This window comes from Eleutherodactylus coqui, chromosome 3 (assembly GCF_035609145.1).
Source record: "Eleutherodactylus coqui strain aEleCoq1 chromosome 3, aEleCoq1.hap1, whole genome shotgun sequence".
NCBI lineage: Eukaryota > Metazoa > Chordata > Amphibia > Anura > Eleutherodactylidae > Eleutherodactylus > Eleutherodactylus coqui.
Window position 1 is genome coordinate 184,460,880 of NC_089839.1, and position 14,920 is coordinate 184,475,799.

Consider the following 14,920-nt stretch of genomic DNA (forward strand, 5'->3'; position numbering starts at 1 on the left):
TCACTGACACACAAAACTTCAGGTGTGCTCTAAAAACGCACCTCTTCAGGGAGGTATACCATATCTCCTAAACCAAACCCCTCTGTACTCCGCCTGATAACATGCTTCCTGTCCTACCGACTGCAAACCCTGCTATCCGTAACCAACAATCCCCTGCAGTCATCCTGATTCAGACACGATACGGCTTAAGTCTGACCATTGTCTATCTGTATAGCACCCCACACTCTTCACCTCGCCATACCATGCACATCTCCAGCCCCTTTACCTTCTGTATCACCCCATTATTTGTAGTATGTAAGCTCGTTGGAGCAGGAGCCTCACCCCTACTGTTTCTATCAATTGATTACATCATGTAACTGTGGTTTTTGTATCTGTTCCCCCTGTCTTGTAAACTTTGTGGAATATGTTGGCGCTATAAAAAGATTATAATTATATTTTTTTACACTACGTTTTCTTTCCCTTAAATTAGATTATTGCTCTTTTTACGCTACATTTTCAGTCCCTCAAGGGGACTTGAAGTTGCTAAGTCTGATCACTAGGATAATACACTGCATTACTTATGTACTGCATTCTACTAAAACAATGACAGCAGTCTGTTAGAATCTAGCAGAGGCGGGGTCTAATAGGCTGATTTATATAGCAGACAGGGAGGCCTTTGTCAGACTGCTACGGGAACCCATTAGGATCTTGCAATTTCACTCCAGGATGCCGAAGGGTGACAGAAGGATCCTCTTCCCCCTATCATCTGCTTAAATGCTGCAGTTGCTATTGATTGTGGCATGTAAGGGATTAAACTGCTAGTATCTCAGGTTTTTCAGCATCTGGCTGTTAAAGCAGGAGCCCTTCTGTTGGTAATGAGCCAAGCCCTGCCTAACGCTAGTTTTACAGAGATTATTGCAATTTTGCCGCAATAAAATCACGTTAAAAATCACATATCTGTTCCTCCAATTTTTGAGCGCCAACGATGATTTGTTTAGAATAATCTTGCATCGCACCGCTGCCGCCTGCGTTAAAATCATGCTTTTTTTAAATGTGGAAGTCAATAGGACTGTCTAATCTTAAAATCACATCACAATGCAAGTTTAGTTGCGATGCGATAAAAAGAAGGCTCCATAGGGAAACATGGGAGATAAAAAAAGTGCAAAACGCAAGTAAGGACATTGCAAGAGTGAAAATATTGTAGATTTGAAGGAAACCATTGTAAATCATTGGATTCATAATCTGCTTTTTTACTGACTCTCGCATCAGGCGAAAATCGTGCGATTTTCTCACCCGTGTGAAACCACCCTTAGGGCTCCTTTCCACTGGCGATAGCGATATCGCTGCAAGAAAATCGCAATGTTAAAATTGCATCGCACTGCTGCAAGATCACAAGCTTTTGCGTTGCGATGTGAGAATCTGTTTTGCCATTGCACTGTATGGGCGACAGAAAAATGCAAAACGCTGAAACAATCCTCCTGCTGCGATTTTTAATCCTCGCATCGCAGCTTGCCCTTAAACATCACTAATGGAAAGGTTGTCATAGATCAACATGTGCAGGACTTTCCTGCGAGAGCTCGCACTCTCGCATCGCACTGAAAACGTGCGATTACCTCGCCAGTGGAAAGGAGCCCTTAGGGTGAATGCACACGGACGGATTTGAGTTGCGGAATCCGGAGCTGGTAAGTGCCACCCATAGCTTGCAATGCAAAAGTGATTCTTCGCGCACACGATTGTGGTTTTCGCTTGCGGATGAAAAATCCCAGCATGCTGAATTTTTGCGTGGATTCCACATGGACGGCTTCCATTGAAGTCAAACTGACATTGCGGAAGGGACATAGATTCTGTGTCATCGCTATGTGATGACGCAGGAAATGCAGAAGTTAAAAAAAAATCTGTATGGGGCATATTTGACGCCGAGCCATGTAGACCATGAAGATTCACGAAGGCAGGTACGCGCGGACGCCGCTGCTGCCAGGGCTGGATTCCACTGCAGGATTCCGCATGCGGAATCCGGCCTGCCCGTTTGTATGCGGCTTTAAAAAGATGTATGTGCAGATTAAACACCCCTTAGTGAGGCCAGTAAAAAGGCGTATTGGTGATTACTAAGGGGTTAACATATAAAGATACCAATGGACAGATTCAGCTCTGCTTTACGCCCCTCCGCAATGCTACAGCTGTGTACTCATTTACTGTTACTACTCGTTTGGATTTTGCTTTCTGTCTATGATGAGTGAATTGAAGTGTATGTCCGGGGGATACAGACGGGGAGAGCGGAGAAGGCCAGGGGCCGCCCCCCTGGGCCCATGTTCTTACTCCATGTACATACACCACACAGCTGCCTGGTCAAGAGTCATGGTCAGAACTCAGGTGCCGCTCCGCCTCCCATAATAACAAATACTTTTAGGCTTGAAATGCGAGAGCAGCAGAGACGAGCGGCTCAGGGCGGTGTCTGACGAGATTATGTCAGACTGATAGATTGGAGCGAGGTCACTGATAGGGGGGATGTTCTGTTCCCGGACCGATGTATTGACACCATGGCAGTTGCTTGGTGACAGGCGCTGTATTCACCAGGGTGCATATAACTCTCCTGTCCACGGCGCTGCCGCACAACATGAGTGGTGGGTCACAGGGAAGTCACAGGGACCTTCAGAGAAACTAGACTGGCAGTTCTGTCCGAACCGCCTCAGCTCTCCTTCCTTATACTGCTGAGGTAAAATGAAAGCTGCGCTGTGATTGGTTGGTATTTCTCATACTGCTGAGGTAAAATAAAAGCTGCGCTGTGATTGGTTCGTATTTCTCATACTGTTGAGGTAAAATGAAAGCTGTGCTGTGATTGGTTGGTATTTCTTATACTGCTGAGGAAAAATGAAAGCTGCGCTGTGATTAGTTGTTATGCAGCACCGAGGTTGCATGAGGCAACATCGATTAGCGTGCACATCGATTAGTGAGGTATACTTCACTAACAGTGTATGAAGAATGTATCTGTGCGCAATACATAGACAATAGAACCCATTGATTGCAATGGGTTCGTTCACAAGTAGGTATTTGGAGTGCGCAATTCAATTTCACAAAAAAACTACGCAGCGCGCTCTATTTTCCAGTGCATCTGTGCAGGGAAAGAACATGTCTTGAACTCCTCAAACTAATTGGCTGTTTCAACGGCTGAGAGCCCGGCTGTGTGTCTTTTTGTGCACGACTTATGTGCGCAAAAAGTATAGCAAAATACACCAGTGCACATGCAAAAATGTGCCATTCAGCACCACCCGTGTGCTGTACTGCTCTCCACTGTGCTCCCACTCCGCCCCACCACCCATGTGCTGTATTGCCCTTCGCTGTGCCCCCACTCCGCCCCACCACCCATGTGCTGTACTGCCCTTCGCTGTGCCCCCACTCCGCCCCACCACCCATGTGCTGTACTGCCCTCTGCTGTGCCCCAACTTCACTCCACCCCCATGTGCTGTACTGCCCTCCACTGTGCACCCACTCCGCCCCACTAGCCATGTACTGTAGTGCCTCCCACTGTGCCCCTACTTCGCCCCACCAGCCGTGTGCTGTACTGCACTCCACTGTGCTCCTACTCCGCCCCACCACCCATGTGCTGTACTGACCTCCGCTGTAGTTCCACTCCTCCCCACCACCCGTGTGCTGTACTGACCTCCACCGTGCTCCCACTCCGCCCCACCGCCCGTGTGCTGTACTGCTCTCCACTGTGCTCGTACTCCGCCCCACCACCCATGTGCTGTACTGCTCTCCACTGTGCTCCTACTCTGCCCCACCACCCATGTGCTATATTGCCCTTTGCTGTGCCCCCACTCCGTCCCACCACCCATGTGCTGTACTGCCCTTCGCTCTGCCCCACTCCGCCCCACCACCCATGTGCTGTACTGCCTTTGCTGTGCCCCCACTCCGCCCCACCACCCATGTGCTGTACTGCCCTCTGCTGTGCCCCAACTTTACTCCACCCCCCGTGTGCTGTACTGCCCTGCACTGTGCACCCACTCCTCCCCACCACCCGTGTGCTGTACTGACCTCCACCGTGCTCCCACTCTGCCCCACCACCCATGTGCTGTACTGCCCTCCACTGTGCAGCCACTCCTCCCCACCACCCGTGTGCTGTACTGCCCTCTGCTGTGCTCCCACTCTGCCCCACCATCCATGTGCTGTACTGCTCTCCGCTGTGCTCCTACTCCGCCCCACCACCCATGTGCTGTACTGCCCTCTGCTGTGCCCCCACTCTGCTCCACCATCCGTGTGCTATACTGCCCTCTGTTGTGCCCCAACTCTGCCCCACCATCCGTGTGCTGTACTGTCCTCCGCTGTGCCCCTACTTCACCCACTAACCAGGTGATGTACTGCCCTCCGCTATACCCCCACTCCACCCCACCAGCCGTGTGCTGTACTGCCCTCTGCTGTGCCCCCACTCTTCCCAACCACCTGTGTGCTGTACTGCCCTCTGCTGTGCCCCCACTCTTCCCAACCACCTGTGTGCTGTACTGCCCTCCGCTGTGCCCCCACTCTGCCCCACCACCCGTGTGCTGTATTGCCCTCCGCAGTGCACCCACTCCGCCCCTCTAGCCGTGTACTGTAGTGCCTTCCACTGTGCCTCTACTTTGCCCCACCAGCCATGTGCTGTACTGCTCTCTGCTGTGCCCCCACTCTGCCCCACCACACGTGTGCTGTACTGCCCTCCACTGTGCAGCCAGTCCGCCCCACTAGCCGTGTACTGTAGTGCCTTCCACTGTGCCCCTACTTCGCCCCACCAGCCATGTGCTGTACTGCCCTCCGATGTACTCCCACTCCTCCCCACCACCTGTGTGCTGTACTGCCCTCCACTGTGCTCCCACTCCACCCCACCAGCTGTGTGCTGTACTGCCCTCCACTGTGCTCCCACTCCACCCCACCAGCTGTGTGCTGTACTGCCCTCCACTGTGCTCCCACTCCACCCCACCAGCTGTGTGCTGTACTGCCCTCCACTGTACTCCCACTCCTCCCCACCACCTGTGTGCTGTACTGCCCTCCACTGTGCTCCCACTCCACCCCACCAGCTGTGTGCTGTATTGCCCTCCGTTGTGCCCCCACTCTGCCCCACCACCCGTGTGCTGTACTGCCCTTCGCTGTGCCCCCACTCCGCCCCACCACCCATGTGCTGTACTGCCCTCTGCTGTGCCCCAACTTCACTCCACCCCCATGTGCTGTACTGCCCTCCACTGTGCACCCACTCCGCCCCACTAGCCATGTACTGTAGTGCCTCCCACTGTGCCCCTACTTCGCCCCACCAGCCGTGTGCTGTACTGCACTCCACTGTGCTCCTACTCCGCCCCACCACCCATGTGCTGTACTGACCTCCGCTGTAGTCCCACTCCTCCCCACCACCCGTGTGCTGTACTGACCTCCACCGTGCTCCCACTCCGCCCCACCGCCCGTGTGCTGTACTGCTCTCCACTGTGCTCGTACTCCGCCCCACCACCCATGTGCTGTACTGCTCTCCACTGTGCTCCTACTCTGCCCCACCACCCATGTGCTATATTGCCCTTTGCTGTGCCCCCACTCCGTCCCACCACCCATGTGCTGTACTGCCCTTCGCTCTGCCCCACTCCGCCCCACCACCCATGTGCTGTACTGCCTTTGCTGTGCCCCCACTCCGCCCCACCACCCATGTGCTGTACTGCCCTCTGCTGTGCCCCAACTTTACTCCACCCCCCGTGTGCTGTACTGCCCTGCACTGTGCACCCACTCCTCCCCACCACCCGTGTGCTGTACTGACCTCCACCGTGCTCCCACTCTGCCCCACCACCCATGTGCTGTACTGCCCTCCACTGTGCAGCCACTCCTCCCCACCACCCGTGTGCTGTACTGCCCTCTGCTGTGCTCCCACTCTGCCCCACCATCCATGTGCTGTGCCCCACCATCCATGTGCTGTACTGCTCTCCGCTGTGCTCCTACTCCGCCCCACCACCCATGTGCTGTACTGCCCTCTGCTGTGCCCCCACTCTGCTCCACCATCCGTGTGCTATACTGCCCTCTGTTGTGCCCCAACTCTGCCCCACCATCCGTGTGCTGTACTGTCCTCCGCTGTGCCCCTACTTCACCCACTAACCAGGTGATGTACTGCCCTCCGCTATACCCCCACTCCACCCCACCAGCCGTGTGCTGTACTGCCCTCTGCTGTGCCCCCACTCTTCCCAACCACCTGTGTGCTGTACTGCCCTCTGCTGTGCCCCCACTCTTCCCAACCACCTGTGTGCTGTACTGCCCTCCGCTGTGCCCCCACTCTGCCCCACCACCCGTGTGCTGTATTGCCTTCCACTGTGCCTCTACTTTGCCCCACCAGCCATGTGCTGTACTGCTCTCTGCTGTGCCCCCACTCTGCCCCACCACACGTGTGCTGTACTGCCCTCCACTGTGCAGCCAGTCCGCCCCACTAGCCGTGTACTGTAGTGCCTTCCACTGTGCCCCTACTTCGCCCCACCAGCCATGTGCTGTACTGCCCTCCGATGTACTCCCACTCCTCCCCACCACCTGTGTGCTGTACTGCCCTCCACTGTGCTCCCACTCCACCCCACCAGCTGTGTGCTGTACTGCCCTCCACTGTGCTCCCACTCCACCCCACCAGCTGTGTGCTGTACTGCCCTCCACTGTGCTCCCACTCCACCCCACCAGCTGTGTGCTGTACTGCCCTCCACTGTACTCCCACTCCTCCCCACCACCTGTGTGCTGTACTGCCCTCCACTGTGCTCCCACTCCACCCCACCAGCTGTGTGCTGTACTGCCCTCCGTTGTGCCCCCACTCTGCCCCACCACCCGTGTGCTGTACTGCCCTCTGTTGTGCTCCCACTCTGCCCCACCATCCGCATGCTGCACTGCTCTCCGCTGTGCTCCTACTACCCCGCCCCACCACCCATGTGCTGTACTGCCCTTCGTTGTGCCCCCACTCTGCCCCACCACCCGTGTGCTGTACTGCCCTCCATTGTGCTCCCACTCTGCCCCACCATCCGCGTGCTGCACTGCTCTCCGCTGTGCTCCTACTCCGCCCCACCACCCATGTGCTGTACTGCCCTTCGCTGTGCCCCCACTCCGCTCCACCACCCGTGTGCTGTACTTCCCTCAACTGTGCTTCTACTCTGCCTCACCACTCATGTGCTGTACTGCCCTTCGCTTTGCCCCCACTCTGCCACACCACCCATGTGCTGTACTGCCCTCTGCTGTGCCCCCACTCTGCCCCACCACCCGTGTGCTATACTGCCCTCTGCTGTGCCCCAACTCTGCCCCACCATCCGTGTGCTGTACTGTCCTCCGCTGTGCCCCTACTTCACCCACTAGCCAGGTGCTGTACTGCCCTCCGCTATACCCCCACTTCACCCCACCAGCCGTGTGCTGTACTGCCCTCTGCTGTGCCCCCACTCTGCTCAACCACCTGTGTGCTGTACTTCCCTCCGGTGTGCCCCGACTCTGTCCCACCACCCGTGTGCTGTACTGCCCTCCGCTGTGCACCCACTCCGCCCCACTAGCCGTGTACTGTAGTGCCTTCCACTGTGCCCCTACTTCGCCCCACCAGCCATGTGCTGTACTGCCCTCCGCTGTACTCCCCCTCCTCCCCACCACCCGTGTGCTGTACTGACCTCCACCGTGCTCCCACTCTGCCCCACCACTCGTGTGCTGTACTGCTCTCCACTGTGCTCCCACTCCACCCCACCAGCCATGTGTTGTACTGCCCTCCGTTGTGCCCCCACTCTGCCCCACCACCCGTGTGCTGTACTGCTCTCCGCTGTGCTCCTACTCTGCCCCACCACCCATGTGCTGTACTGCCCTTCGCTGTGCCCCCACTCCGCTCCACCACCCGTGTGCTGTACTTCCCTCCGCTGTGCTTCTACTCTGCCCCACCACCCATGTGCTGTACTGCCCTTCGCTGTGCCCCCACTCTGCCCCACCACCCATGTGCTGTACTGCCCTCCGTTGTGCCCCCACTCTGCCCCACCATCCGTGTTCTGTACTGTCCTCCGCTGTGCCCCCACTTCACACCACTAGCCAGGTGCTGTACTGCCCTCCGCTATACCCCCACTCCACCCCACCAGCCGTGTGCTGTATTGCCCTCTGCTGTGCCCTCACTATGCCCCACCACCTGTGTGCTGTACTGCCCTCCGCTGTGTCCCCACTCTGCCCCACCACCCGTGTTCTGCACTGCCCTCTACTGTGCACCCACTCTGCCCCACTAACCGTGTACTGTAGTGCCTTCCACTGTGCCCCTATTTCGCCCCACCAGCATGTGCTTTTTTTTTGCGTGCGCAGTAGCTTAGGGTTTGAACAGCCACACCAACAAAGACTTTTACTGTGTTCGCGCAAAAATACACTTTATTGCGGCCAGCGTACCTGTGCATACAGTCGTCTGTTCAAGCCCTTCTACACAACAGTACACTTGTGTCTGCAGCTCTTCTGTAGAGAATACCGCAGACATAACTGGGTAGAGCGCCCGCTACTGTTACACCTGTTAGGTAGTTGAAGACGGAAGAAACCCTGAAGAGTTGTTTTTTAAAGAAAAATGTACAGAAAAGGCTGATTAAAAAAAATGCTGAGAATCGCCTATTCCGTACATGTAAAAAAAAAAAGCGCGGGTATTCTTTAATCAGCCAGAGACTATTTTTAAGTGAGATGAAATGAACCGACTAGCAACTAGTGAACAAATTCTCGCTTGTCACCTGGTTGGCGGCCATGTTTACACGGAACAACTGCCTTATATTTGCTCTATGAAAGGACTATTCAGATGATAGTTGTCCCGTGTAAAGCCACCCTAAGACTACCTACACATGAGCGAATATGACATCAGACCGCGAACGGGTGATTTACCCACAGATGCGAGACGTTTTTCATGCAAAGACACTACGCATCGCATCTGTGAAATTCCGCTCCCCTCTGGCGAGTTTTTCGCACAGTTTTCCCATTGGTTTCATGCACATCCCACGGCATACAAGAGCCATGCAATGCATTAAAGGGCCCACTAAAATCAATGATCAAAAGGTGTAACGAGCCACAACCGAGGGGTTCATGTTCACACGAGACTTGTGTGTCTCACAACGTACAAATCTCGCGCAAGTTTCTCGGCCGTGTGAAAGCGGCCTAAGGTCGGATTCACACACCAGCGTATGTATATTTACGTCTTGTTTTTGCACATCAGGTTTGCATATTTGTATGCGCCACGTTGTTTTTTACTGTACTCTTTGTGCGCGCAAATTATACACAATTACACAATTCGCAAAAGATCATGCCCGATGCGCTCAGCTATTGAAATGGCCAATAAATTTAATGAGTTCAGTATGTGTTTTTTCCCCCTGCGCTAATGTGCAGACAAATAGAGCGTGCTTTGTGTTTTTTGGTGTGACTGAATTGCTTATGCCAAATACGCGCATGTGAACAAACCCATTGAAATCAATGGGTTATAATTTTCTGCGCATTGTGCGTGCAAATTCCTTGTGTACAAATACTCCTGCAGATACAGTATGTCTGTGTGAATCCGGCCTCGGCGTGTTTATGTGTACATTAGTATTATATATTTGCTATTTTGCCGTGACAACACGTCGGCCGAAAATCGTGACCATCTAAAGCATTGGTTTCCAATGTATTCATTCAGATGGCCGCTTTTTGGTCGCGTCAAAACATTGCGGCTGAATACGCCGGGCAGTGCGGACGGAAAAGATAGGTCTTGCCCTAAGCTTCTATGGGAGCTGCCAGCAGAGGGAGGGAGTTTAGTAACGGCTAGCGCTGCTAAACCATGTCAGCTGGCCCTATTGAGCCATTAGAAGTGGGTATGCCGGCCGAAGGAATTTTTGGCTGCGGCGTCTATACGTCGCACCCAGCCGCGTGAATAACCAAAAAAATGTGAGATTTAGCTGCGACTTAGTGGCAGCTTTCTCTTTTTCATGCATTTTTCGGCCATGATGCGCCCGGCTGAAAAACGCAACGCTTGAGGGCTCCCACACACTTGCGATTGCGTTTTTTGTTAACGCGATTGTCAATGGGACTTTCAATTGTAAAAAACGCAACGAACGCAACTGCGTTTTTGGTGCATTGCGTTGCGTTTTTAACATTAGAAAGTCCCATTGACAATCGCGTTAACAAAAAACGCAATCGCAAGTGTGTGGGAGCTCTAAGTGTACTTTTAGCGTGCGCATTTGCACATGGGAAAAAAAACACACCGTACTCCCATTAACTGAAGTGGGCAATTAGTGGAATTAGTTCAATGTGTGCAAAAACATAGGAAAATGGAGTGTGCCACATACAAACAAAATGTGTGCGCAAAATATGCTTGTGTGAACGAATCCATTGAAATCAATAGGTTCTACTTACTCAGTATTTTGCACAAATGCGTTGTTGTGAATGAGCCCTAAGGGTACCTTCACACAGGACGACTGTCCCACGGACTACTGCCCTAGAATGATAGTTGTTCAAGTGAATGGAGGCGTTCCGGCCCCCGCCGACCTACATTCACAGTAGGTGAACATTGAGCAGCTCCTGTATACACGGCCCAATAGTCACATAGTTTAAAGTTCTGCTAAATCCAACCAACTTGTTGGATGTAATGTATCTGTAGTATGTCTATTTGGGCTGAAGATGTCCACGGGCGTTTTTGCATTGCGTTCCCTGCGGCGATAATCTGTCCGCGGGGAACGCAGTGTACACTTTCCATAGTGTTGCTATGGAAAGCACAGCCTCCCTGTCCACGAGCGATGAATCACAGCGATTCTCCGCTTGCGGCCGGCAAATTGCAGCATCTGTCAGCTGGCTCCTGTTACCCGGCAGTGGTTCTCTGCCGCGGTATACTGCAACGCCCGTGGACAGGCAGCCTTAGGCCCCCTGTCCACGGACGTGTATTTGCCGGCGGTAAACCGCTAGCGAATCACGCCGGCCGACGCTTTCCATAGCATTGCTATGGAAAGTGCCGGCCCCTATCCACGAGCGGAGAATCATGCTGCGAATTGCCCGATTCTCCGCGGCCAGCCTATCTATCAGATAGGGCTGCCCGCCGGAGATTCGGCAGTGGCTGTGGGACTTTGCAACGCCCGTGGACAGGGGCCTTATGCTGTGGAATTCAACCCTTGAAATACAAAGGTTAAACCTCCCTCCTCCGCCCCTGCAGATCTGCATTTAAAAACACAATCAAATGCGCCCCATGTAGGTGCAGAATTGGCCACTGCGGATTTGGGGCAGATTTGCTGCAGGTTTTCCCCAGCAGAAAGCCCACAGCGAACACAGCACACTCCTATGGACACCAGATGGAAAGGTTTGCAGCAGCTCCATTAAAACAGGCATGGCTGCTCTACATGAATGCGTAAAATTACCTGTACCAAGACGAAAAAACGTTTTTTCCATCTCTTCCACACATTTTTTCCAATCGCCCATAAATACCTGGGGAAGAATTCAGAGACAGCAAATAAATGTAAGAGTAAGATCGTTCTCATACAAGCATTCAGAAAACGACGCTCGAAATTGCGGCATTTTTACTGTGGTTTAAGGCAGCGTGATTGTACACTTGTCACACCATTTGACAGTCCTTTCTCACGCACCCCATCATTATGATGGGTGATGAGGTGCGTTAAAAAATGCGCAAATGCTAACAAATAGAACAGACAACGTTCGAAAATCTAACACCGCGTTCCAGCGCATGTCTGCGAGGCCCTATTGAAATCACTGGCAGCATTGGGACCCGGCACTAATGGCAGTAAAAAGCAGCATGTGTGAGAGTGGCCTTAGGACTAAAACAGACAAACGTGCTAGGAACCCTTGTGATCAGCTGTAATCTGTGAGGCAACCTGGCAGAAAGTATTACATTTACCTGCACTGCCCCCGCAGGGGAAGTGCAATATTACTCAGTTCTCCCTGAAATTAATGTGCTATCCATGTCAAGTGAAACATCTACTGACCTTTCCATTGGGCACTACTCTATGTAGTCTTGTATACTCTATAAAGAGACTCTATCACCATCTTTTTGCACCCCTATCTGAGGGCAGCTACTATAGTGACATGTCTGCTGTGTGGATCTGTGCAGTAGTTTTGAAGAAACCTGCCTTTCATTAGTAGCGGCACATACATAGAGGCAAGTAGTCCTGGACATTCATGAGCTGCAGTTTAGCTACACCCACCCCGCTGTTCAGATGATGATTGACAGCTCTCTGCTCATTACTGTGCATAGAGAGATGCCAATCATTGGCTGGAGAGCAGGGTGGGTGTGGCTATCCTGCTGCTCAGGAATATGCAGGACTAGTTATGTGTCTGGGTGCTACTAATAAAATGGAAGTTTCTCCAAAACTACTTCACAGATACACACAGCAGACATATCACTGCAAGCAGTGTGATGCATTGCACGAAAAACGTGCGATTTTATCGCTAGTGTGAAGGCGCCCGTATGGTGCGCTCAGTGAGGGATGCAGAAAGATGGTGACAGAGTCTTTTTAAGACCACACTGTCCGTTCAAGCCATCTAATCGGCAGCATTCAAGAACCATATGATGACACCCTATAAAAACAAATCATTGTTCTTTTATGCGACGATTTTCAGGTGAAATTCGATACATTTATTATCATTTTTTATCTGTAAAAATTCTCTTTATTTTTGAAGGACATAAATAATGGAAATGAATAAATGTTTTGGATGATTGCAGGATGGTAAGTTTGTCGCGGAGCTTTGTGCTGTTTCTATATCACATTTTGTTCTGCAGTTTTCAGATTGATTTCACGTTGAGGACAAAAGAGGCAAAGTCCCATCTGTTTGGATACGCTGCGGTCAGGCCTCCTAAGGTGATGCCTATGGACCGCACAATTTCACTTCCGATCACTGATGCAGCACAGACCGCAGATCATTGGTCTCAGGGATGACTTGTCTGCAGGGTCTCGTAATAATAATGGGAGCGTTCAAAGATCACATACTGGTAATGCCTTCTCCTAGGGGGGCATGACATGGGATGCGATCCACATTTCACTGGGGTCTCATAAAATGTAGAAACATAACATGTTGCCCAGTTGTAGCTGAACTCTGTAAAAGTACAGTAAACATCCTCTCATTTCATATAAATAGGATCTGCCGGATTAGCAGATTTTAAGCATTTCCAGGAGAGAAAAAGTATACACAGTAAAGGCCCATTTAGAACGATGCCTTCTGAGCGATAATTGTTGTGTTCATTTACAGCACAAGGTGATCACTCAAACGTTGAGCGATCACCTTGTGCTCCGAGCGGGGGATGCAGGAGACAAGCGGGGCCGCGTGACTTCTGCATCCAGCTGTTCTCTGCTCGGAGCCCCCGATTGTTATACAGCCAAGCGCTCAAAGTGGGGTATGGAGAACACAGCTGGACAACTGTGTTCTTCATACCCTGCCTGTGTTCAGGGAGCGGGATACAACTGAAACAATAGTATTAGCTGTATCCCACTGTGAATTCGTGATAAGGCTCATCGTTGTCTTTCAGCATACTGAAAGATAATGATGAGCGGTGGCTTAACGAAAACCGCATGATGTCAGTGTAGTTAGACACAACGATTATCGCTCAAAAGACGGCTTTAGAGCGAATTTTGAGCAATAATCATTGTGTCTAAATGGGCCTTAAGGCCCAGTGTCCACGTGTGAATTTTAATTATCAAATCCGTGCATGTCTTCTGCGCGGGAGAACTGCACGTCTTGCCGCCCATAGGGATGCATTAGCATCCGCACGGTAAGTAAAAGCATGCGGATGTGATTTTTTTCCTGGCGGGTTGCACGCACGGCAAGAAATCGCAGCATGCTTGATTTTCCTGCGAGTCCCGCAGCAACTGTTTCTATTGAAGTCAATAGAAGCCGTCCCCGCCGCGGCATACCCACAGCTGTCACTATGGAGGTGCCGCGGATCTGCGGGAAAGCAGGGTATTCAAAAACAAAGAAGTGAGCACCGCGCATGCATGTCGCCTGACGCTCCCGAACACATCTGCTGTGCTGAAGAAAGAAGATCCGGCCGGCTTCGAAGAGATCTGTGCTGGACCCGGAGAGGTAAGAAACATTCTCTTCCTCTCCATGGCTGCGGGCACGCAAGGATACCACTGCGGGATGCAGCAGTGGAATCCGTACATGCAAGTGGACATAAGGCCTTATACAAGGGATTTGCTAATTGCGTAAAGAAGACCGGACAGGGGATAGTCAGAGGGCTGGCTACATAACTCTGCAGCCACAGCCCCAATGACTCTATCCCTATTTTTTTCCATACTCATCTCTGTTCTCTTGACAGACTCTTATAGGTTCGGCTTCCGGTTCTGTTAATGTGTCAAGTGGACAGTCCCTACCGATCGCTCTCAATCAGGGGCGTAACTAAAGGCTCAGGAGCCCTGATGCAAAAGGTGAGCTGAGCCCCCCCCCTCTATCTGTATCTGTACCCGTACCCATACCTAAACCATGCTGCACAGAGGCATAACTTGAAGCTTCTGGGCCCCAATGCAAAAACTGTAACAAGGCCCCCAACTATAATGCTTTATTCACAGTACTGGGCTCCCTATATGGAGAAGAGAGGCCCTATGGGCCCCCTAAAGCTCCTGGGCCCGGGTGCAACCGCATCCCCTGCACCCTCCATAGTTACGCCCCTGCTCTCAATGGATGACATCAGATTGTCAATCAAGTCTGATATCACCTGTTGATAGTGATTATTGGGGACTGGCCACTTGACACACTGAAAGGACCAGGAAGTGGACCTAAGAAGGGCCCACATGGTCGAACAGAGTAGAGTTTAAAAAAAATTGAGAGAGCTATGCAGCCAGCTCCGCTGACTTTATCCTATCACAGCCCCTCTGTAGCTCTTCTCAGTCTTCTAGTTGTGATCTTGCAAAATTATATTGCAGTTATGTGCAAGACACTATCCAGATTGTATACCTGCATAGCCGGCTTTACCTATGTGCGACCCATGTGGTCGCACAGGGCACCAGCCACCTGCTTG

General features: G+C 52.1%; 1 protein-coding gene across 7 annotated transcripts in view; it reads right to left on the minus strand.

Annotated features, from left to right (window-relative positions):
* CADPS (calcium dependent secretion activator) overlaps nt 1–14,920 on the minus strand; it is a 483,917-nt gene that overhangs the window by 212,219 nt on the left and 256,778 nt on the right. For all 7 annotated transcript variants that reach the window (XM_066596628.1, XM_066596625.1, XM_066596629.1 and 4 more), the window contains exon 9: nt 11,313–11,379. In XM_066596628.1, coding sequence (XP_066452725.1) covers nt 11,313–11,379 — 67 coding nt within the window. The remainder of the gene's footprint in view (nt 1–11,312; nt 11,380–14,920) is intronic.